General features: G+C 36.5%; 1 protein-coding gene across 1 annotated transcript in view; it reads left to right on the top strand.

The window, feature by feature from the left end:
- LOC150095208 (cilia- and flagella-associated protein 44-like) overlaps window positions 1-19,310 on the top strand; it is a 214,616-nt gene extending 195,306 nt beyond the window's left edge. The window contains exons 9-11 of the mRNA XM_090410620.1: window positions 13,241-13,444; window positions 18,369-18,690; window positions 19,156-19,310. Coding sequence (XP_090266746.1) covers window positions 13,241-13,444; window positions 18,369-18,690; window positions 19,156-19,310 — 681 coding nt within the window. The remainder of the gene's footprint in view (window positions 1-13,240; window positions 13,445-18,368; window positions 18,691-19,155) is intronic.
- Window positions 19,311-26,159: the final 6,849 nt, after the last annotated feature.

Genomic DNA, 26,159 nt, shown 5'->3' with positions numbered 1-26,159 from the left:
AAAGAAATTGCTCAGTGTGCAATAAATTTATTAATACTGCCAAATGTAATTAAAACTAAATTAAGAAACAAGATGGAATTGGCAATGCTGACAGCTATTTTGTCAGTCAAGTATGGCCCAAGCATAACAAGAAGTGCTGTACAGACTATCATTTATCAGCATCTACACTGAGTAATATTGGAACGATGGCCACATATAATAAAGCTGAAAATCTAAGTGAAAACGTGGATGAAGACCACATGGGAGATGTATTTAGCCACTTATATGCAAGTATCACTTCTACTTGAATAAAGTAAGTAACTTAAAAGTATCGGCTACTGCTTTTAAAATTTTAGCTTGAAATTTTTATTTTTAACTCCTGTTTAGCTCTTTTTAGCCTTTTTTTTTTTTTTTTAAAGATTTAGATGTTTTTAGTAATTTTTATTTGGCAACACTACTGCACATCATAGTGCTGCTATGATAGAAGTAGACTAATATGTAAATACAGAAAACTGAAATCATTGGAAAACAAAAAAAAATCATACAATGGAGATTGCAGAAAATTAGAAGAGAACACAAAGGAACTATACATAAAGTATACAAAATAAGTACATGAAAAAGTACAAATACAAGGAGTAATAGGAAACATAAGAATGAATTAGAAGATCAAGAAATTATAAACATCTATAGTTAATGTTCAAATTTTGAATGGTTGCATTAGTATAAATTTATGTCACATACTAAATGAAATCTTCATAATGACCTGTTATAATTTGCAGAGTGTAAAAATTGAAGTCTTCAATTACTGTATAGATAAAAAGTCTTTCAAACATGAACACTCACTTTAAATTAAAGAAATACTGTATATTTTGTAATATTTCATTAATTTACAGTTCTAAATGGACACTATCAATTTATGCTAGCCATCAAGTGTGTTTGTTGTTGTGATTTTATTTGTTTGTGCTCCTGTTGTTTTCTGAAAATGGTATCCATAAGAAAGCACACATCTATAGCATGGAGGAAAACTTGAGCATGAAAATCATGTTCTACTCTGTGTTTTTCTCAATAGATCCATTGCAATAATTGTTTTATGTATACATCAAAAAAAGTGAAAGATTTGTGTGCTGTTAAGGTGAATGAAAAGAAGGAGAGCATTAATGTGTGTAAAAAGTGTAATGAGCATTTCAAAATGGAAACTAGCTTTTCCCTTAGTAAACGTAAGTTGGATGGAAGTGTTAATAAGGATAATAATTGGAATGAAGAGCTGAAGAGATTTGAGAACTGGGAGTTATGGTCGACAGTAGATTGAAGTTTAGAGGAAATGTTGCTATTGTTACAAAGGCTGCACATTGTAGTGCTGCTATGATAAGAAGTACACTAACATGTAGGTGGTTGTACCACTGTATAAAGTACTGGTCAGACCTCACTTGGACTATTGTGCTCAGATTTGGTCACCTGGTTTTCATTGTGATGTGGAAACATTGAAAAGGTATCCAGAGATGAATGAATAAGACAATATCAGGACTCTGGAATGTTGTCCATGGAGAAAGGTCGAAGGAATGTGGATTGCAGAGTTTTGTGGATAGAAGGAAAAGAGGTGATTTGATTGGTGGATAGGAATTTAAAGTTCAAAGGTCACATAGCAAAAGTTGCAAATACAACTCGGAGGATAATCACAATTGAACGTGTAAGATTTGGTGTCCTGGATTCAAAGGGAATAAAAAGCTGTGAAAAAGGTGCAAAAATGAGTTACAAAGATTATATTGGGATTATATGATTTAGATTATGAGGACAGATTGTGAATATGTGGATTACAGACTCTGGTTAACAGAAGAAAGAGGGGTAATATGAGAGTGGTCTATAAACTTTTGAATATTATTATTTTAAATATTATAGGATATCATCTGATGAAATTTTTAATATTGAAGGTTGGGAGAGAACACAAGGGCATCCATGGAAGTTAAGTTTGTTTACAGTGAAGAAGGGGTTAAGAACTGGGTTCTCTCACAGAGCAGTGAGTGAGTGAGTGAGTGGAATAGTTTTCCTTTAGGAGTAATGAGTACATCTAATGTGAATGAATTTAAGGGAAGGTTATAGCCTACCTCGATGAGTCCTTGACTCCCTGAAGGTCTCAGATAATAATAATAAATATGTAATCAGTTGAATGAACCTTCCACAATGAGTGTGTGAACTCCATGAAGGGCCAGACCGTTAATAGCGAGTTCTACTGCCAGGTTTTAAGGCGTCTGAGGGAGGACATTCAGCAGAAGCGACTGGATCTGTGTCACGCGAAAAACTGATTGCTCCACGACGACAATGCACCCTGTCACCAAGCTCTCCTCACACATGAGTTTCTCGCCGGAAACAACATAATCTCACTTCTGCACGCCCCTACCCCCCTCCAGATTTGGCTCCTGCAGACTTCGCCCTCTTCCTGAAGATGAAGATCTAGGTCAAACATCACCGTTTTGACACCATTGCAGAGATCCAGTGCGAATCGCAGAAGGTGCTTGACACACTTTGAAAAGAAGACTTCCAGGACACATTCCAGATGTGGCAGGAATGCTGGGAGTGCTGTATTGTTATGCAAGGGGACTGTTTTGAAGGTGATAGTGTGTAAACATAGATAAATAAAGTAATTTCTCATAAACAGAGCTAGTCTCGAAACTTTTTGATACCACCTCGTACATATTTTTTTTTTTATGTCGATCCATTGTCCACAAAAATAAAATAAAATCCTCCTAAAGTCTGGATGCATGAACAATTTGGTTAAACATCCCTAGAATTTCTTAGCAACAGATTGGAATATTTATTGTACAATGAAACCTGTGGGTAATTCATGACTAAACAAACACACGTAACCACAGTAATAAGTTTTAATAAGTAAATATTTCATCCTAAGTATCATAAGACATCGTCAGTACAGTTAATTCAAACAATACTAGGAATAACATATAGTTAGAGCATGTGATTACAATGGAATCCCAATATGCCTACAGTAGCATGTTGTAGAATTAAATTAAAATATATCTTGAGGGAAAAAAAAAAAATAGATTACATTAAAATAATATAACATATTTAAAAATTATTTTATACAATTTTGTACGACAATTTCCCATACTTTAGGGATAGAATCCCTAACTTCGAGAATACCTTGAAGAAAAGATTTTCACGGTTAAACCCAAACCAAAAATTTGGCTACGATATGTTGATGACGTCTTTGCTGTCTGGAGTCATTCCAAACAAGAACTACACCTATTTCTAGATAAAATAAACCTCCTTCATCCTCGCATCAAATTCACACTAGAAAAAGAATCTCCCCAGGGTATCTCCTTTCTGGATTTACACATCCAAAGAAAAGAAGATAGTTCCATCTCTACTTCTGTCTATTGCAAGATGACATTTTCAGGTCGCTACATTCATGATTCTTCTACTCATCATCATCCATCTCAAAAATTTGGCATCATTAAATCATTAGTAACCAGAGCACACAGATTCTGCTCCTCTGAAGTATCTCTAAACCAAGAATTGGAAATAATCAAATGGCAAGCACATCATTTACAAAGTGTAGCCACACTAGGGACTTGTGTAGCTGTGGTAAGTACTTTGTTTTCAAAGTGTTCCATATAAAAGTTTGCTAAAGGAGGTGAGAGGGGGTGAATCCATAGCAGTACCATTAATCTGTTTGTAGATTTTTCCTCCCCATGTAAAGTAACTTGCATAAATAGTGAATTTGAATGATTCAAAAGATATAAAGGAGAAATGTAGACGATGAAATCAAGAGTGTTTATAAGTGGCACATTGGTAAATAAAGAGGTGACATCAAAACTAGCCCCCCCCTCCACTTCCTTTCGGTTATACCTCATCAGTGATACATAAATGTTCATCAATATATGCCTGAATCTGCTCAAAAAAACATCCTACAAAGGTATGTCCAAAATTATTCCTTCCTTATGATTTTCTTCTATCTACATCTCTAAAATTTCAATAATGCTTTAACAAAATTGACTAAAGAGCCAATGAAATTATACAAGGGGTACTTCTAAAGAAAAATAGGCAAAATAGCCATAAAATTAATATTAATTTAGAGGAATAGCATGGAAAATTTTCCAGAAATAATATTATAATTTATTAATATTTATTAAATATTTATAAATTATATTTAAAAATATAATTTATTATATTTTTTACATTCATCAACAGTATGCTGTTAGGAATAGGATTTGAGTTTAAAGAGAGAAGGTTATTAATTTTCAAACCAGCATTCTCAATAAAAATACACTTTTTTCTGGTTATTTTATATGTTAGGGAAAAATAAACCATATACATTGTGACCCCCACTAATATGTACATTTTTAATAGATAGATTTTAAAGCCATATTTTTAAAGCATTTAAAGAGCCAGCATCCAAAAATTACACTTTACTATAGAAACTGATTAAAATAGATAAAATACTACATCACCACTGTATCCTCCTTCATCTTCCTTTCATGATATAAGCAAACAAAGCTATTTTTTCTTATCATCTATATCTAGGGCAGATCTGAAAAAGTAGCTGAATTGCTGCATGATCATCTTCATATCGTATTGCAGTCATAAAAAAAATCCCTTCCCACAGAGCATTGAAAGTCTTTTACCACTTATGGTTTTTGTTGATCATGTTGATATTTAGTGGAATAAACACATATCTACAGATAATAAATACTAACTGCATTTATTTAGTTTATGAATTATTGTACTAATATTTTGTCTCTATCACCTAGGCATCTTCATGGATACAAACACTGAGCACGTGCATGCAGGCACATTGGTATTTATTTATTTATTTATCGTATGGCATATATACATGGTTAAAAGGAAATAAAATAAAATACATATGAATATAGATAAGATACAATATATAAAATTATAAATAAGAAGTAAAACATAAACAAGCAGATAAAATACAGGTATTAAATATATGACAAGCATCAAGCAAAAATTTAGTCATATTTTTACATTTAGATTTTTAATCCAATTGATCACCTCTGGGGATAGGTCAAAAATGTTCTTTAGTTTGCCTGGATATGCTGTTAACTCGCATTCCTGAACTATATGACGAATGGTTTGGGTCTCGGCTCCACAAGGGCAGTGGGGATTCAGTATCTTTCCCCATTTTGATAGTAAGTCTCCACATACACCATGACCTGTACGGATGCTATTAGCAGTCTTCCATATATTCCTGGGCATGCCAAATCCAGATGATTTTTGAAGAATATTTATGTAACTATGGATTTCAGGTGATACTGCTTGAGTCCACAGTGCATCCCACTTATTCATCGAGCTGGCATTCTGACTAAGAAGATTACAGGTGGTTTTAATGGCAGGTCTTCTGGATTTTAATCTATCAGATAAAACATCTAGAATAAACTCATGTATTGGAAGATTTTGGTTATTTAGGATTCTTTTATATTCATGAAGCAGAGCTTCCTGTCATCGCAGTTTTGGAGGAGAAATATGGCTCAGAATGGGGAGCAATTGTAAGGGTGTGCTTCTGATACAACCCTGATACAACCCATTATTAAGCACATAGTGAGATTAAGTTGAACATCTAATTTGCGGACATGGTGGCTATTAAGCCAGACATAGGCACCATATTCTGCTGTGCTGTAGGCTCGTCCCAAAGTGGTGCACAGAGTTATGGCACTTGAGCTCCATGTAGTACCACAGAGCTTCTGAACTGTATTATTTCTAGTACGTACTTTAGCAGTGATATTAATCATATGTTGTTTATATGACAGATTTCTATCCAAGGTTATCCCCAATTTATTTAGGTGTCGGATAAAACAAGATTAGTGTTCCATCAACATATATCTCTGGTTTTTGATTTGCAAGTCTATTATTAAGATGAAACCAAGAAGATTCAGTTGTACCTGGATTTGGTGTTAATCTCCATTTTCTATAGAACTGCCATAAGGCTGACATATCATTTATCAATATTTCTTCAGTTCTTTCTATAGATTTATCACTGATTACCAAAGCTAAATCATCTGCATAAGCAGACTTTCTACTAACTATTTCAGGAATGTCTGCAATGTAAAGACTGAAAAGCGGTGGTACTAGCACTGAGTCCTGTGGTACCCCATTTTTAAGCACCCTCTATTTACTGATACTTCCCCCATTTACCACTCTGAAATATCGATCACATAATAATTTGTTTATGAGGTGCCCCAGTGTTTTACATGGGATGAGACAGTATCGTAGGCTGCTGTCAAGTCAACAAAGAGTGCAGTAGTCTTCAAGCATCTTTGAAACCCTGCTTCAATGTAAGCTGTTAAGCTAAGGACCTGATCTGTGCAGGTACGATCTCTTCTGAACCCCACTTGTTATATTGGAACACATTCCAGAATTTTTGCAGATAATAAATACTAAGTGGTCCTATTCAAAATCAGTCTCTCCAGCAGTTTGTAGGTTGCACTTAAAAGGGCTATGGGGCGATAGCTTTCACTTCTGTCTGCTGGCATACCAGGGTTTAGCACAGTGATGATTTTTGTCCTTTTAAATTCCCTGGGGGTGCAACCACTCTCAAGTATGTAGCTAAAGAATTTGGCCAACCACAATGTATCAGGAATTCATTATGAATATTATTGAATCCAGCAGCCTTCCTTGTTTTGATGTTTTGAAGCGCCAAAGATATTTCCTCACAATAAAAAAACAAGGAGAATTGTAGGTTCTTTTGAATTACAGCTTTCATAGCCTTTAATTCATGTTTTACCTCTCTAGTATGTTCTTTGTCTATAGGGGGTTCTAGAAAGCGAAACAATATGAGCAGCGATCTGATTTGAGTCGACAGGTGAAGATTTCTTTGATATAAAGGGGCTTGGGCCGAGCTTCTTGAATAGTGACCAGGCTTTTCTGCTAGAGTGTTTAAAGTCTATGTTCTCAGTTAATTGGATCCACTTTTCCCTTTGAGCAGCATTAAGACTATGAAGCAGTACTTCTGCCATCTCAGGCTCCTTACTCTCGAGGAATTCCCAATACAGGGATTCACTTTCGTTAGTCCATCCGGGCACATATTCTTTTCGGTTGCCTTGAGGGATATATCTTTTTGCCACCTCTATGACTACTCCAGTGAATCGTGTATAATTTTTATGGGTTGGGGAGAATTCTTCTAAGACATGCATCTAGATCCACAGTAAAATTTTCCTAGTCAGCTTTTTGGAAATTCCGTCTTGGTCTAGGAAATGATGTTATCACTGGAATTTGGGTACCTAATTCCATTAAGATGGGATGGTGTTGGTTGTTTGGAAAAACCTTGAGAATATGTCTGGAGACCTGTAAAGGTTGATTTTCACTATCAGTAGAGACAACTGTCAAATCAGGGTTATATATCTTATTCCAAACTCTTCCAAATTTCAAATTCCGAACTCTAAAGGTGCCTTTTTCCTTGGCATCAAAAAACAAGTGGAGACAGTGTAGATCTGCTCATTCAACTAATGTTTCCCCATTTTGATCATTCCAATCATATTTCCAAGAAGTATGGTGACTATTAAAGTCTCCAGAGTACACCGTTGGATGAGGGGGGGGGGGTATATCTGTAGAACATCATTTGGCCAAGTGTTTGTAGGTGGTTTATACACATTCACAATCGTGATGTCTGCTATTCTAATAACAATGATCTTATGGATTTCGTCATCAGTAGAAGAGGTCATCAGCACAGCATTCTCAATATCATTTCGGATATATGTTATGTTGCCATAGCAGTAAATGTATGTTATTCTATGAATATCATAACCAGGAATTATTGCTCTAGATTTAACTTGGTCTTCAGATTCGATATCTGATTCTTGAACAAGAAGTAGATCGATGTTTTCATCTCATAGGAGTTTAGAAAGATATTGACACTTTGATGCGCTAATACCCTCAACATTTAACTGGAAGATATGGATACTATGTCCAATGTTCCTTGTTATCTGGTTCTGGGAGGAACCATTGTGAAGGTTTTGAATTCCCATGTGTAAATATGGTCAGGAGATTGCACAATGGTCTGGCCGCCAGTTGCTCTAGCTCTAGTGTGACTCAGGGTGCACCAGGAGGAGGCAAGCTAGAATTGCACCCTGGCACATTGGTAAGAAAGCAGACACAGACTGAATATGAATGGCAGGATCCTACAGTCCTAACTGACACCCTCTACAGGTGTGGTGATGGAACTCAGTTCTCAGGCCCGTGAAGATGCCTTCGTGTCCAGGCAAAATATTGGCATAATAATTTATTAATTAAATAAATTTAGTTAGTATTTATTATCTGTAGACATATATATATTCACTAAACATCAAATCTAAGTATCCATACCAGAATAGGGTTCTTATCAGTATTTTCTCCAAGTTGAAAATTACTTTCAATGCCCTGTGAAACACCATTATCCTGGTTATTGAAACTTAAAATGTTTCATTTGCCAAATGGAAGCCTTTGTAGCTCTATTTTCTAGTATTCTTTATCATCATCAAATTCCTGACATGTACCCTCAAGGTGTACAGGATATGATAGTACTACATGAAAAAACTTACATCATCACTAACTTCCTATCTACAATTTTCCTCCAAATCAATCTATTACCTGTCAAGACTCCAACATTATCAGATCTTATACTTCTATCTTCTAAGGCACTTTGTACCATATCAATCCACCTATATCTTGGTCTTCCTCTAGGTCTTTTTTCTGCTAAACTGGAAGAGAACACTTGTTTTGCTAATCTTTATAAATATCTTTATACCACTTTTAAATCATGCATATGCATCCAGCCCTTGTCCATTTTCTATCCTTTATCACATTTAGCGGTGCATAAAATGCCATGTTCCATCACCTTAGTTTATTAGATTTATTTAAATGGAGGAACTGTTAACAGCCTAGAACAGGGGTTCCCAACCCTATGCCCGCGGGCACCATGGCGCAAGTCGACCAATTTGTGTATGCCCACCGCTGTTCAACCGTGTGCCGTATAGTTTGAAATAATTACACAACAATTCATGGCATGCTATATGACGCATGCGGTAATGACACATGACGAATATTAAACACATACAATGTAAAGTAGACGCGCATTCGAAGTTGTTCATTCCAGTTTAAGAACTGGAATATCATCATATTCTCCTAATTATGAAGCACTGGCCAATGAAATGGAATGCTAAAGATCACACTAACTTACATACATATATTTAAATTTTTATATAATGTAAACTTTTAAGTAATGAATTTTTTGAATTCATTTAACAAACGAATTCAAAAAATTTGCTTGAAAAAATAGATGGTGCCTGTCTCCCTATCAGTATTTCAGAATGTGCTCTAGGAAACCAAAAGGTTGGGAACCCCTGGCCTAGAAGAATATAAGAAAAACATGTGAAATCATCATTATGTGAAGTCAAGACTAGAAGACAACCACACATTGGATACTCATTCACATGTGATTTACACAGTTTTGCCATATTTACTGTTACAACTTCTGCACAACACCCCCCATGCTGTTCACAGAATTGTGTGAACTTTGTTCTTTTAATGGCACTGCACAGCAACATTTGTGTGTTTATCAGTAGAGAGAGATGGCTAGCTATATGCAGTACTGTCGACAGAGTGTAGCATAGAGGCAGTCCACCACACGGCGCAGCTTAATAAGGGCGCTCATTCAACCATATTGCAGTAGGCACTGTCGCTACCCTAACAATTCCTATTAGCATAGCAAGTGTGGAAAGAAGTTTTTCCAAGCTTAAACTGATTAAAAATTATTTGTGAACAGCAATGACCCAAGAAAGATTGGTTGGTCTAGGAACTATATCGATACAGGTGGACATAGCTTATTTAAATTTAGAAGCGCTTATAAACAGTTTTATTATGCGATATCCCCTTAGAGCAAATTAATTAATATTATTATGTAATTGTTTTGCGTTAATGTTTCTCTTGTAATAAAAAAAAATAGCAAGTGGAGATTTTCTTATATTTTTGTCTTATAATCATCAGGGGCGATATTTAATTGTTGCCTCAGGGCATGATCTAATCTGCCGACAGCCCTGACTATATGGATTAACATGTAGTGGAAAGGTTATGAGAACTGTGTAGCTGTAATAACACTTCCTAAGATTGAAATGCAGCCACCTGTTATTTTCAACACATACGCACACACACACACATATAAATGTGTGTAATCTTCATATCACTTTTTTGAACTATTTGGATTGGTTATCATTATGGTAAGTCAAAATAACTAAAAAGTCATCCATAGGTTACTCGTTCATTCTTGATTTACAATGATATATAATCTTCACACTACTTAATCATATCAACCTCATGTATAGTCATAAAAGTTAAGGGGGGGCACTTCCTCCTGGGATTGAATAAAAAATTCCACAAATTATAATTGTAAAAGTGATTGAGAAATGTAATTTTACACCCTTGACCCCGAGATGCTTTGTCTGTCTTAAAATTTTATTATGGGTTGGCCTGTTTCGGCCCAGGGTGGCCATAGAACATGTGTTTTATTGCTGCAAGAAAATTATTCCTGTTTATGGTTCATCTTTTTCTGATTTGTGAAAAAAATTTTCATTACTGTTGTGAACAGAGACCAGTTCATTTGCCTTCTGTGTCTAGTGAGTCACTGAGTGAAGTGTGAATTGTAAATTTAAATTGAAACAAATTTAAACAGAAAAATACATTTTTAAAAGGAAAGGTAAGTTTATGTAATTTAATATTATTTTACTTGTTAGCTTTATGATTTTTTTGCTTTTAAACTGAAATAATTTAGTTTAGGATTTTGGGATTAATTAATTAGTTGATTTTTAAAAAAATATGCCGGGCAATTTTTTTATATATGAAATTGTGCTAAAAACTGTATTAATTCTGAATGCTTTTTTTTTCCAAGAATTAAAGATCATTAAAATCGATGTAAAATGAGAATTATGTATTTATAGTTTACATCGACAAATAATTACATCAAAAATGCTAAAAGAGGTATTGATGTAATTATTTAATTAAATCAATAATTATAAAAATTTATTGATGTAATTATTTGTCTCCATGCTTTGCCCTCCCCGGAAAATTTTCTGTTGATGCACGGCCATTCATATGGTCAAATTGACGTGAAAGTGCGGGTTGCATAACCCACAACAGCACACCCAACCGAAACGGGCATGCTACTCCGCTGATATATACATACATATATATATATATAACTATTTATGTAAGAATTGCATATACATGCATATATACATACATACATATATATATATATATATATATATATATATATATATATATATATATATTAGTGGTATCACATGCTCATTTTGGTTGGGTGTGCTGTCGTGTGGCTTATACCACCAGTGCTATAAAATTCAACTTAATTTGATGGCATGATTGCATTTTTATCAACATATGAAAATTTTAAAAGTGCATAGAGAATCAGCACTCATCTTAATTGGTCCACTGCAATTCATTATATAATAATCTTGAATACTTTAATTTATCAATTAATTGTAACCGAATCTGTGGAATAGGGACAATGTGTTTGTTTTCAGATATATTAGAAAACAATAATGAAGGAGAAAGCTATATTTGGTTGGTATATTGAAGTACACAAAGGTGTAAATATAATATATTAGAAAACAATAATGAAGGAGAAAGCTATATTTGGTTGGTATATTGAAGTACACAAAGGTGTAAATATAATAGTAAATTTGGAAGGGCAGGAAGATGCTTACCTTCTTTGACTACAACCATACAATCCACAAAAGCTCTGGTAGAAAGTGAGACATTCAGTTGATCGCCAACACTGTTTCCCTTTGTAAATATGGGCAAAAAAAAAGTTATAAATTATTTTTAGAAAATTGTATATTAAACACTTGTCTATATTGGTGTCCTAAACTCACCAGTTCACACTTCATGCATGAAAAACAGATGAAACCCAGAAATCAAAAACAGTAACTCATGACAAATGACAAAATTCAACTGGCATTGGTTGACTTAAACAGCCTGTTAGTGTGAATGCACCTGTGAGAACTTGAAATCTTGTTTCAAGTTCCCACCGGTTCCTAATAGTATCATGCCACTTTCCAGAGAGCAGTAAACAGAAAGCAATCTGTAACATTTGTTATTATTCATTCCCACTTCCTTTAATTACTCATGCTTTCTGTCTGTTCACTCTAAGAATGTAATGATATACTCATTACGATATATAAGTGTTTTGTATTAAATGCTTTATTTTTCTTTACATAATTTAGATGTATCTCGGTCACCTACTTTGTAATGAAAAATATAGGATACTTCAATTGATTATAAAAGGGAAGATAAATGGAAGAAGAGGATAAGGAAGACAAAGAAAATCTTGGCTGGCAGACATCAGACAGTGGACTGTCATGAACTCTGAGTGACTGCTCAGTGTGGCTGAGGATCGCTCAAAATTTGCCAAGGTGGTCGCCGACCTCCGATAAGAGATAGCACTCAAAGAAGAAGATGTATGGCAAGTTCATCATGTTGATGAATTGCATTAGTATTAATAATCCCTGACTGACTTCTATGTTTCTGTCATATCCAAAGAAGAGTTATCCAAATGAAGAAGAAATAGAATGAAATGTCATCAACAAAGCTCTGCATAGAATTTGTGTTCAGAGAGAGAGGGAGAGAGTGAAGGCCATTTATGTACAGGAGGAAGAGATTTTGCAAAAGTACAGAGCCCTAGGTATTGCAGCATTGACAAACTAGAATATCTGAGGAGAATTAGCCATTTACAGTGACACCTGAGAAGAAGCTGCAGCCCAATTACAAAGGATAGGTAACTGCTCAACTGCTCACTGAACCAAAGGATTATGGTTCATTGAGCAGGCCTTTATTCCAAACGTGATGAAATGTTCTGAATACATCAGGAGTGACCATATGAGTTTCTCTAAACCATTCCATAGCTTGTTGTTCAGAGGCAAGTGATGAGCTAATAGATCTGATGTGATTCAAGAAAAAGTTCATCCATATTCTTCATCACTAATTGCCACTAACACTTGTTCTGTGACAAATGTTTTGCACTCTGAAGATGCTGATTTGAAATCCAGATATTTCTGGATTTCAAATAAGTTATTGTGTTAATAGCTTAAAATAAATCTCTGATGATATTTTCATTAATTTTTTTTTCTTTTTGTTTCTTTTATCATAAAGAAAAAAACCTTTCTCCATACATTTATTGTTGATTACTTAATAATAGCTTTAAATTTTATGCACATGTTGCTGGTTTTGTCATTTCATTTAGAAAACGGAAGTTCCTGACATTATTAGAGAAGACATTCCTAGTATTGAACAAGCATTTCAGAAAGCAAAAGCCGAAGAAAATCTTAAGCTTATGGAACAGCGTCGTGAAGTTCTAAATCTTGAAATTGTCTCTCTAAAAAATAAATTTAAAACATATTTTCAAGAAAATTGCAGCCTTCCTAGTCATATACAGATAGATTGTGAGGTAAGATTTTCTTGTATTTTAACTATATCAAAATCAGTTTTGTATTTAAAAAAAATTAAGATGATATAATAACAGGAATAGAAGTAGCAGGGTACAGCATTTTTTGGCAGGATACGAAAGGAAAACATGTTGGTGGAGTACTGCTTATGATAAGTGATGACTTATGTCCTCTAAGAGTGGGGGCTTTGGAAGGCAGTGACACTAATAGTTTTGAAAGCATATGGTATGAGGTAGAAGTGGGCAAGACAAGATATTTAGTGGGATGTTGCTACAAGCCATGGAGCACAGAGGGTAGGGAGCAGGAGATGTTTAGGCACTTGAGCTTGGCAAGTGCAAGAAGAATGATTGCTATGGGAGATTTTAACTACAGCAGTATAAGTTGGGAAGAGGAAAATGCATGTAGTAATAAGGGAATGGAATTTCTGGAATTTTTGAGGGACAGATGTCTTAGGTAACATGTAATAGAGGGAACAAGAGGTTCAAGAGTTTTGGATTTGGTGATAGCATTAGAAGAGCTGATTATTAGTAGATTGAGGAAGGAGGTGGAGATTGCAAAGGAACAGTTTGGCTTCATGCCTGGTAGATCAACAACAGATGCTATCTTTGGGTTACGGCAGATGATGGAAAAGTATCGAGAGAAACAAAGGGAGCTACATCTGGCATTTATTGATCTGGAGAAAGCATACAATAGAGTGCCAATGCAAGAAGTCTGGAGGTGTCTGAGGGAGAAGAAGGTTCCAGAGAAATATGTCAGGTTGGTGCCGGAAATGTACAGAAATGTGAAGACAAGTGTTCGGACCTGTCTGGGACAGACAGAAAGTTTTCAAGTAACAGTTGGCTTGCATCAAGGGTCAGCATTAAGTCCATTTCTGTTTAATATTGTGATGGAGGTGGTAACAGAGGAGGTGAGAGAAGATGCACCTTGGACGATGTTGTATGCAGATGACATCTTGCTGTGTGCAGATTCAAGAGAAGAAGCAGGAACTAAACTGGAAAGATGGAGAAAAGTACTGGAAGAGAGAGGTATGAGACTGAGCAGAAGTAGGACAGAGTATATGTGTTGCACAGTGGGTGGCAGACAGGAGACAGATCTGGAGCTGGAAGGAAATGTCATCAGGAAGGTGAGAGACTTTAGATACTTAGGTTCAACAGTGGAAGAAGATGGAGGAGCTGAGAATGAAGTGGGATGCAGGATACAAGCGGGTTGGAGGAACTGGAGGGAGATGGCTGGAGTGTTATGTGATAAGAGGGTGCCGATCAATCTGAAAGGCAAAATCTATAGGACAGTAGTGAGGCCAGCTATGACATATGCTATAGAAACTGTGGCCCTGAGGAAAAATAACATCAGCAGGATGGAAGTAGCAGAGATGAGAATTCTTAGGTGGATGTGTGGTGTGACCAGAAAGGATCGTCTGAGAAATGACTATGTCAGGGGAACAGCGAAAGTTACGAACTTAGGAGCAAAAATACAGGAGGCAAGGTTGAGATGGTTTGGTCATGTGATGAGGAGGGAGGACGAATATGTGGGAAGAAGAGTCATGCAGATGGATGTGCAAGGAAGGCGGAAGCGTGAGTGACCAAAGAAGAGATGGAGGGAGCTGGTAGAAGAGGACTTGAGGATGAAGAACTTGGATGTGGTGACAGCCCAAGACAGGAAGGTGTGGAGGAGACTCATTATCAACATTGACCCCACATAAATGGGAGAAGCTGCAGAAGAAGAAGAAGAAGATAATGAGCAGATTGTTTGAGAATGTAACATCCAGTAAAAGTGGGTTTTCTGTAAACTGTTGTTGTCAGAATACCTGAAGGTGAGCAGATGAGAAGGATGTCTAAAAAGGATAACTTGTCTCTTTCAATCTCCATGGTAAACTTGATACAAGGGTGTAAAGAATTGATTTTGGCTGAAAAGGAAATTAAGGAATCTCTGTTGTGAGACAACACTGAAAAAATGTCTATATATATATATATCTAACCCAAAAGGAAGGTTGACGGTATATAGATGAAAAAAGGATGTCTTCTAGATGCTCCAAATAAAAGTTGGCTAGAACAGGTGAAAGTGGACTTCCCATGGCTGTTCCTTCTACTTGGTTGTAGAATTTGTTTTGACACAAGAAATATCCAGAGTGTATCATGAAATCGAATAATTTTACGATATCTTGTGGGAAGATGTCAGTAAATAAATGTAACGTTTCCATCCTATGTGTTCACTGTATTGATTCACCTACTTACCACATAACCAAATATTTAGCGAAATCCTTGAAATCACATATAGGCAAATCACACTCTTTTTTGAAAAACTCTTCTGATTTCTTAAGCAAATTAAAAAATATCTCATTACAACCTACTGATCTTATGGTGAATTAAAATTGTTGTATGAAATTGTGAATTGATACCTATAATTTATTCATCAATTTGATGAAATTTAAGAGGTAAAAGGCATATACTGCCATTTACCTCATTTTAGTGTGTAGCAATGTAACATCATGTGGCTCGTTTTACTTTTGAATGATTATTTGTTCAAAATGGTCAATTTTGATGTCTCCTCCCTATTCACTAATGTCCCACTCAAAGAAACCTTAGAGCTCATCCAAGCCAAGTTTCCTCCCAATATCTCAGCCCTATTTCAGTTCACAATGAACTCTTGCTATTTCGTTTGGCAAAAAATTTCTACAAACAGATAGAGGGGACAGCCATGGGTTCACCACTTTCCCCACCCTTGGCCAATTTCTTTATGGAGACCTTTGAAGAGAAAGCCTTAAACTCCACCCCACAAAAACCCACTATTTGGCTTCATTACATGGATGATGTGTCACTATTTGGCCACATGGCTCAGACACACTCCACTCCTTCCTAACACACTTAAACAACCAACACCTCAGAGTCCAGTTCACCATAGAAAAAGAGGAAAACAACACCCTCCCCCTTCCTAGACACTTTAATCACTCGCCAACTTGATGTATTTTTGGTTTTCTCTGTTTACAGAAAACCCACCCATACTGGCAGATACATTCACCAGCAATCCCCCCGCCCCTCACAACAATATGGGGTTATAAAAACACTATATAACAAGGCAAAATTAATCTGCTCAGATGACAAGGCCCTAACTACTGAACTAAACCACATCCGCAACACTTTTTTTGGGGTTATAGCCATTGGCTATAACCCCAAAAAAATCCAAAAAATACTAAAACCAGTAAACCACAACCCCCCTCCACAATAAAGATTACACTAAATCTATCACCATCCCCTACATCCAGGGCACCTCTGAGAAAATAACCAATATCCTCAAAAAATATGACATTACTTCTTGTTACAGACCATATAAAAAGTTGGCATCCCTAATCCGCTCTACCAAAGACCAACCACTTCCCCTAGACCTACCTGGTGTATACCAGGTCCCTCGCAGCTGCAAATTGTCCTACTTTGGCCAAACAGGCAGAAAAGCAAATATCAGGATTTCAGAACACAAAGACTACATTCGGTTTCACCAGTACAGTCGCTCTGGGCTGGCAGACCATGCCTTAGATACCCACCATAAAATTCGTTGGAAGAAAACAAAAATAATGCACTGCAGCAAGTTTAAATACGAAAGATTATTCAAGGAATCATCAGCAGCTCTAAAAAACGTTCCTAACCTCAACAAATTTGGGTGCATGAAACTACCCCAAATTTGGGAGACTTACATTATGAGACCTTCAGCCCAACTGCCAAGTCAACCAAATTAGCCCACCCGAGGGCACCATTAGGACTTTAGGAACAATATTAGTTTCTTGCTTTCTTCCTCGTTTGCTTTTGTTAGTGCCTGCATGCACATACCATATCTTTATGTTCCTGAAGATGGCAGCGTGACATTGCCGAAATATAGAAGTTATTCATTAAAGTTACCTTTCTTTAATATACTTTATATGCATTGTTAATTCCGTAAACTAATTACCAGTTATGTATGACCAACGTATAAGCCTTGCTACTAGAAAAAGTAAGCAAACAGACAAGTAAGTCAAGTGTTCGCCTGCAAGTATTGCAAGTCTAGGTGATCCCACACGTAGTGCAAGACCAAGGCAACTCATGGTAAAAGGTGGATAAGCTCTGATCACTATTCTTAACATTTTCCCTTAATGCAAAGCACATCTCTTGTAAGAGATGTATGATGCTATGTATTAAAGGCAAGGGGGTCACTACCCAGACCGGTTTTGACCTTTATTGAGGTCTCATCAGTGGGAGCCAGGCTAGAAATACTAAGAATACTTGAGTTGGAAAAAGTTAGCGCAAGCATCATAGCGCAGAGTATTCCTTCGGTCTCAGACTTCAGCATTTGTGGAATCATGTATTAGAAAATTTCTTTTAACATCTTACTGCTTTGAATTTCCTCTTTTGTAGAATTCAGCCTTCGCGAACTTTCAAGTGGATTTAGGGAATGATGTAATGGCAGAGGGTTTTTTTGTTTGTTTGTTTTTTCTGAAAAAGGGTGAAAACGAGTATGTACATCGCAAAGATGATGGAATGATATCTACTAGGCTAATGAATTTAAAGTAATACAACAAACAAACATTAAAAAAACGAACATTGACAATACACTTCGATAAATCAATCAACTTTAATTATGTTTGTTATTATGCTTATAGGATATAGGCTTGTTTTTAAATTCAGCCTTATTACACTGCGGAGCTAAGTTTTTTTTTTAATTTTTTTTTATCATCATTCTTGCAAGTTTGCATTGTATGATGGGCTTTTGTTGTGCTTATCAATTCATTCCAGTTAGCAATAAATCACCACTATTCTCTTCAAATGCGAGACTTTTTTAAGCTAGAACACTCAATAAAGGTAGCCTTTTGTTATTTCTTTTATCCTGTGGAGAAACGATAAGAGAGAGAGCATTTCTAACGTCTGAGCACATTCACTTTCCTATTTTAATATTTTTTTATAGATTGCCATCACGATGAGTAAAGAGTATAAAGAATGTTGGGAATATTTTAGAAAAGATAAAGATAAGGAATCAGCTCATTGCCAGATATGCTCCAAAACTTTGCAATGCAAAGCATCATCAACCAGTGGTCTACATAGGCATCTAGTATACATTCATGGAATGAAAAGGAAAAAACAGTCTGAATTGAATAATGATGAGCCAATGCCTTCATCTTATAAGAGACAAATGACAATTTTACATTATGTCAAGGGACTGGATTTAGAAGAAAATGTAAGCAAATTAGCAGCCTTGGATGGGATATCAGTCAACGCCATCACAAAAAGTGAGTTTATTAGGGAAAGTTTCAAATGCAAAGGAATGCAGTTGCCAAGAAGTCCATCTTCAGTTATGACACTAATACATAATTGTTATAGTAAAGTGAAACAACTGTATATCCAGAAATTGGAAGTATTCACATGTGATAATAAAAAAAACTGATTATTTCAATACACGAGTGGACCAGTTGCAAGAATCACAGATACATGAATGTTCACGTATACTGCAATGAGACCTCCATGAACCTTGGTTTAATAAGAATACATGAGAACTGTCCTGTGGAACAAGTGTTATCCTTGCTTCAGGAAAGATTAGAAAACTTTCAGTTAAAACTTGAAAGCGATACGGTTGCAATTACAAGTGATGGTGCAGCTGTTATGGAAAAATTATCGCTGACTATTCAACAGTACTGCTACAACCATGCGCTACATCTAGCTGTAAGAAAAGTATTTTATGTTAAAAAATTTGAAAGGTGAAGCATCAGTGACTTGTAGCAGTGATAGTGAATTCAATACAGATTCTGGATATGATAAAGATGATAACAGTGATTCTGAGTTAGATGGTGTGGCCCGAGCTGATCAGTATGATTTGCAAGATGATCTAGCTTCAGCAATTAGCAGCGTATGAAGAATTATGAAAATATTTAAATATTATTATTATTATTATTATTATTATTATTCCGGCCTTCATGGAGTCAAAAGACTCGTCGTGGAGGTCCTTTCTAAGAAACACAAGTCTATCAAGACTCATCGAGGGAGGTCCCTCCTAGGAAACACAAAGTCTATCATACCACTTCTTAAATGCATTGACCGTTCTCGCTTTCACCACTCCATCAGGCAATGCATTCCATGGTTCAACCACCCTCCATGCAAAGAAACCACTCCTCACCCTCTTGCTCACAGTTTTCTTTTATAACTTCCAGGGATGGCCCCTTGTCTTGACTCCCTGCTGTTCAACCAAGCAAAAGAACTCCCCAATGTCAACCCTGTAACCACCTCTCAATAGTTTAAAAGTCTCAATCATACCACCCCTCCTTCTTCTATCCACCAAACTCTGCAGTCCACACTCCCTCAGCCGATCCTCATAACTAACATTGTACAGTCCCAACACCATCTTTGTTATCCACCTTTGTAACCTTTCCACAGTTAATTTATCCTCTTCAAATCCTGGGAACCAGATCTGAGAACAGTAGTCTAAGTGTGGTCTGATCAGAGTCTTATACAACGGAATGATAACCATTTTATCTCTGAAGGTCAGTGTCCTTCTCATTATTGCAGCAATCCTCTGTGTTACCTTCACTACCTTTGCAATATGTCCCCTAAATTTCAGGTTTCTATCAATCATCAAACCCAGATCTCTTGTCTCTCCTACTTCCTCCAGTACAACTCCTCCCATAGAATATGCAGCATCCCATCGATGTGTCCCAAACCTCAAGACCTTACATTTTGCTGCATTAAACTGACATCCCCCCATTCATTTGCTCATCTATCTAGCTTATTCAAATCCTCTTGCAGGGCTACCACATCTGCACTATTACTAATAACCCTTCCCAGCTTCGCATAATCCGCAAACAACTGAATATCTCCTTGCCATCCACGGACAATGTCATTGATATAAAGGTTAAACAATCTAGGTCCCAGTACTGAGTCCTGTGGAATCCCACTTGTAATCCTCTGCCTCCTTGAAACTGCCCCACCATACACAACTCTGATACCTATCGGACAGCCAATTCTGAAGCCAGTTGACCAACCTGACAAATGGCAGTATATGCCTTTCCCTCATCTAATGCTCTTGTAACTTTATATAAAAGACTAGCATATTGCTAAAACAAGAGCGTCCCTTCACAAATCCATGTTGACTCTCACTGATAACATTGCCCTCATCTACCCAATGCTGTATATGGTCCCTCACTACTCTCCAAGATCTTACTAACTACTGATGACACACAAACTGGCCTATAATTAGATACTTCCAGTCTTCTACCACGCTTATGCAATGGCACTATCTTACCTTCCTTCCATTCCATGGGCACCTTTCCCACAGCCAGACTTTCATTTAAAAGCCAGGTCAAGGGCACTGTTAGTTCCTTAGCACAATTCTCAGCATATTCTCCAGTAAAAAATTCTCTTTTACAGCAAGAAATAACCAAGAGTGAAACGCAGGAACTAGAAGTCATTTTTGGCTATAAAACATGCTGAAACACACTGGAGAGAGTGATAGAGAGATTTTTAAAGATCGTAAATCCAATTAGACTGTTTTATGAGAGCTGAAACTCCATCACTTATGGTAAGAAGAGTATTATTAAATATTGAGAAGTATGTTGAATTGCTTACAATCTGTGAGATTAGCAGTTGAAGCCATAAGCAATAGAGAAGCTAATATTTTCACAAGTGAAGGAATATTTTAGTTCCTGTTCAGTAATTTAGAAAAACAGAATTCTTCAATGTGCCAAATGCTTTTAAAGGAAATGGAAATAAAATTTCAATTGGTTAAACGTAGAAATAGAGATCTTGTGTCTCTCACAAAGTACTTGAGCAACATTAGTTGTTTATGTGAGATAGAAGAGGATGAATTTTTTGCCTTGTCAAGTAACAATGAAATTGCATGATTGGTGAAGTCATTAATGGAAAGACTTTTTAAATTAACATTTACAGCAGAAGAAGTTCCAATAAAAGAAATAAAGGATGTCCTTACAGAGAGTTCTGATATTAAATCAGAATCTAATCTGAAGAGTGAATTGACTAAAGCAATATCATTTTCGACATCAAAGCCTAGCCTTATGCATGCAAACAAAATATTTGCTTCTCTAAGGAAGGAAATGAGCTTATATGAAGCAATGCATTCTTATTCCAACTTGAAGATGCTTGTAGACGCACTCTTAACAATTCAACCAACGTCTACAGAAAATGAAAGAAATTTTTCCACATCAATTATATTTGTTACAAAGCGAAGATCATTTTCTGATCAGGCAATTAATGCTCTATATTTCTTAAAGTTTCATTTTAAAAATGACAAATAAAAACTATTTGAAGTATTTTTTAATTTTCGAAAAAATAATATTTGCTTCCTCAGGGGGCTCACTTTAGTGAGTACGGGCGTGGCAAACCCGAGGTACCTGATGCTGGACCATGCCTTACTTCATGTAATATACATCTGTTATATTATCTGTAGACTGGTCCCGCCTCTTCCTCCCTTTCTTCTTTCTTTCTTCTCTTCTTGCTCCTTCCCCCGAATGCTATTAGAGTATTTGAGGGGAATCTTTCCTATTTTGCTATGTCTTTTCGTCTTGTGCTAACAGGACATTATCAAACACTGTAACATGATCAAGCTATCAAAAAATATTCATACCGCATCGTCCGTCACATGGGTTACTAAGGGACACATTCTGGTTTTAGGCAAAGGGACCTGTTCAAAAATATGTTACAGTCTCCCTTAGACACCACTCCTCAGCACTCTGCTGGAGGAAACTCCGTCATTGTGCCTGCTACCCATTTGGGGAGGTGTTTAGGGGCAGCGCAAAGAAATGGTTCTGCAAAAGGACGGAAATAGCAACGACTACGAATGGGTTGAAATTATTGGACTTCTGTTGTACTAACAGCTTGTCCATAATGCTTCTTCCAGCACCAAGAAGTCCATAAGTATACCTGGTACAGGGATACACTAAAACAAAGGTCTCTGATTGACTTCTTTTTAGTCTCAGCAGACCTATTTTCCTCAATGTTGGACGTTCATGTGAGGAGAGGGGCAGAACTGTCAACTGACCACCACCTTGTTGTGTGCATTCTACGGCTTCAGAAACCAGATGCTACCATCAACGCTGGTAGGTCTAAGCCACTATACCGCCTGAAATGGGAGGCATTGGAAAATGAGGCTGTGAGGAAGAATTTTGCAGATGACATCTAGAGATTCCCAAGCATACTGCAGATGTTGAGGAGGAGTGGAAGCTGTTCAGAGCAGCTGTCACTGCCTCTGCACTCCCATGCTCTGGCAGAAAGTGGCTCGGCATGGTAACGGGCAGTGAGAAAAGGACACCTTGGTGGAACCAAGAAGTAAAAAAAAACTGTCCGGGCAAAAAAGGAGTCCTGCCTAACATGACTTAGGGTTAGGTCACCTAAGATGTGTTTGCAGTATGCTGAGGCAGTAAAGACAGCAAAGCAGAAGGCTTGGGAATCCTTTGGAGAAAGATTAGACTCATTCTATGCAAATGCAAACACAGTATTCTTTCAGACCATCTGCCGCCTTCGAGGGAGGAAATCGTGCACAACAAGGGCAATTAAGGCCTCTAATGGTGCACTTTTAACAACCGAGAAGGATATCCTCCACAGATGAAAGGAATACTTTGTGAACCTTCTTAACCCGGGTGGCCCAGCAGTTGTGGACATCCAAGAGGTGCAGATCGGGGCAGTGACTAGTCTCACAGCAGAAGAGGTCCATTTAGCAATAAAATTGCTAAAATAAAAGGAAATAAGGACAATTGCAATAATTATAGGGGAATTAGCCTGCTGAATACAGGATATAAAATATATGCAAGAATATTAAAGGAGAAACTAAGCAGCATTGTAGTAAACAAATTACTAGAAGAACAAAATGGTTTCCAAAAAGGTCGATCCTGCATAGATCCAATTTTTACTTTACAATTATAGAAAAGAGAAGAGAATTTCAAAAAGAAACACACATGGCCTTTATTGATTATGAAAAAGCCTTTGACAAAATTAGTAGACAAAAATTGTTTAAAATATTAACCAATTTAAACATACCAAACCAACTTTTACAATCTATTCAAGAAATATAAACAGGAAATAAAATAGCAGTTAAATTAGAACACATCTCAGAATGGAAAGATATATCAAGAGGAGTACAACAAGGATGTATCCTCTCACCTCTGCTTTTCAATATATATATAAAATTATAACAATCTGGAAACAGCATAACCCATTTGGTATACAAATGACCCCGCATATGAAGATAGATACACTACTATTTGCAGATGATCAAATAGTATTAGCTACATCAGAAGATGACTTACAAAGATCATTAAAATCATTAAATGATATCTCAAAGCAATATAATATGACAATATCTAAAGAAAAAAAAAAATAATAATGGCATTCAAAGGAGAAAACCCAATAAAAAGTAAAATAGTGATAGATGATAAAATATTAGAACAAGTAAATATTTTCAGATACTTGGGATGTGATCTATCATACGAAGAAGAAAAAGACATACACACTAAAATATCAAACTTTGCCAAAGTAAATGGCATAATAAATAATATATTTAAGCCATCCCTAGTACAAAAACACACGAGAATCAGACTATATAATGTCTTGTCAAAACCAACTCTACTATACGGAAGTGAAACATGGACCTTGAAAAGGAAACATGAAAAACGAATTCAAACAGTAGAAATGAAGTTCCTCAGAAAAACAGCTGGATATACCAAGTTGGACCACAAAACAAATGAAGAAATCTTACAATCCCTGAAAATAAAACCAATTAATTACTACATAAGACAGTATAAACAAAAATGGCTAGAACATTTAAATAGAATGGACAACAGCAGACTATCAAAAATATTATACAGATACAAAATAAGTGGAAAAAGAAGAATCGGAAGACCAAGAAAAAGATGGCATGAGACCGAAACAGGCCACTTGGCCTAAATTCCATGTTAGGAAGAAGAAGAATATTTAACGATGTTGAATTTAATGATGTTCTATGATGTTGAAGGCTTTTTTAAAGTCAATAAATAGAAAGCAAAGAGGAGGAATCTGGTATTCTTTGCATTGTTCACTAAGTTGGGTGACTAGTTGTATGTGGTTTATTGTAGAATACACTTTTTTCAATACTTGTTCTTTACTATTATTTTCTTGAAGAGTTCTTTTGATTCTGTTTGATATAATTTTTGTCATTGACTTACATTATATGTGATAGCAGACATATAGGATGGTAATTCTTTATGCCTTCTGTGTCCCTTTTTTGAAGAGAAGAATTGTTTCTGGTGTCTTTCATTTTGATAGTATTTTTCCTTCTTTTAGGTACCAGGTAAATCTTTCATGCAAAGCTTTATAAAGTTGTGGTCCTCGTTGAATATCCTCAGTTTTCATCTGATCAATGCTGTGAGGTGTATTTCATGTTTTTGAGTGCATATTCTATTTTGCCTGGGAGCACTTCTGGTACATCGTATATATATTATCAAGTTTTGGTTTGGGCAAAGGATATTTTGATGCAAAAAGGCATTAGAAGTCTTGTACTGTCTTTTCCATTTTTGTTCTGTTTATGTGTCTTCCTTCATCTTGATCTAGTAGTACTGTTGGGATTGGCCTTTTCATAGTTAATTCTCTTTCAACTCTTTTTTTTTAGATTCAGTAGCGTTTCTCAGTCTTTTCCCCCTATAGGTTTGATAGTCCTCTGGGATCTTCTTTCTTAATACTTTGCAAATAATAATATTATTCAGGCCTCCATGGAGTCAAAAGACTCATCATGGGAGGTCCTTCCTAAGAAACACAAAGTCTATCAAGACACATCAAGGGGAGGTCACCCCTAAGAAATGCATTCCACGGTTCAACCACCCTCCATGCAAAGAAACCATTCCCCATCCTCCTGCTCACATTCTCCCCTCGCGACCCCCAGGGATGGCCCCCATCATTACCCCCACCCCTGCCACTCAACCAAGTGAAAGAACTCTCCAATGTCTACCCTGTAACTGCCTCTCAACAGTTTAAAGTCTCGATCATATCACCTCTCCTCCTTCTATCCACCAAACTCTGCAGTCCACATTCCCTCAGCCGATCCTCATAACTATCATTGTACAGTCCCAAAGCCATCTTTGCCAGCTGCCTCTGCACTTCCCCCCACAGTCAATTCATCTCCGCCAAATCTTGGGGACCAAATCCGAGAATAATACTCCAAGTGTGGTCTGATCAGGATCCCACACAATGGAATGACAACTCTTTCATCTCTGCAGGCCAGTGTCCCTCTCATCATTGCAGCAATCCTCTGTGTTAACTTCACCACCTTTGCAATATGTCCCTTGAATTTCAGGTCTTCATCAATCACCAACCAAGACCTCCAGTCCACCCCATCCCCTCCAGTATAACTCCTCCCATAGAATATGCAGCATCCTATCGATGTTTCCCAAACCTCAAGACCTTACATTTTGCTGCATTAAACTGACACCCCATTCATTTGCGCATCTATCTAGCTCACTCAAATCCTCCAACAGGGTCGCCGCATCTGCACCATTACCAATAATCCCTCCCATCCCCACATCACCTGCAAACAACCGAACATCCCCCCCGCAGTCCACTGACAATGACATTGATACAAAGGTTAAACAGTATAGGTCCCAGTGCTGAGCCCTTTGGGACCCCACTTGTAACCCCCCCCAATTATATTCAAGTTATGAGTTTGGTTTATTTTTCAGTTCTCTTCTCTTTTTTTTTAGTAAATTCAAGGTTTGTATGGAGAGTCTTT

Source organism: Typopeltis vanoorti, chromosome 20 (assembly GCF_054136105.1).
Source record: "Typopeltis vanoorti isolate ZY-2024b chromosome 20, IOZ_Tvanoo_1.0, whole genome shotgun sequence".
Taxonomy (NCBI): domain Eukaryota; kingdom Metazoa; phylum Arthropoda; class Arachnida; order Uropygi; family Thelyphonidae; genus Typopeltis; species Typopeltis vanoorti.
Note: the sequence above shows the minus strand (reverse complement) of the source record. Positions and strands in the feature narration are given on the sequence as shown.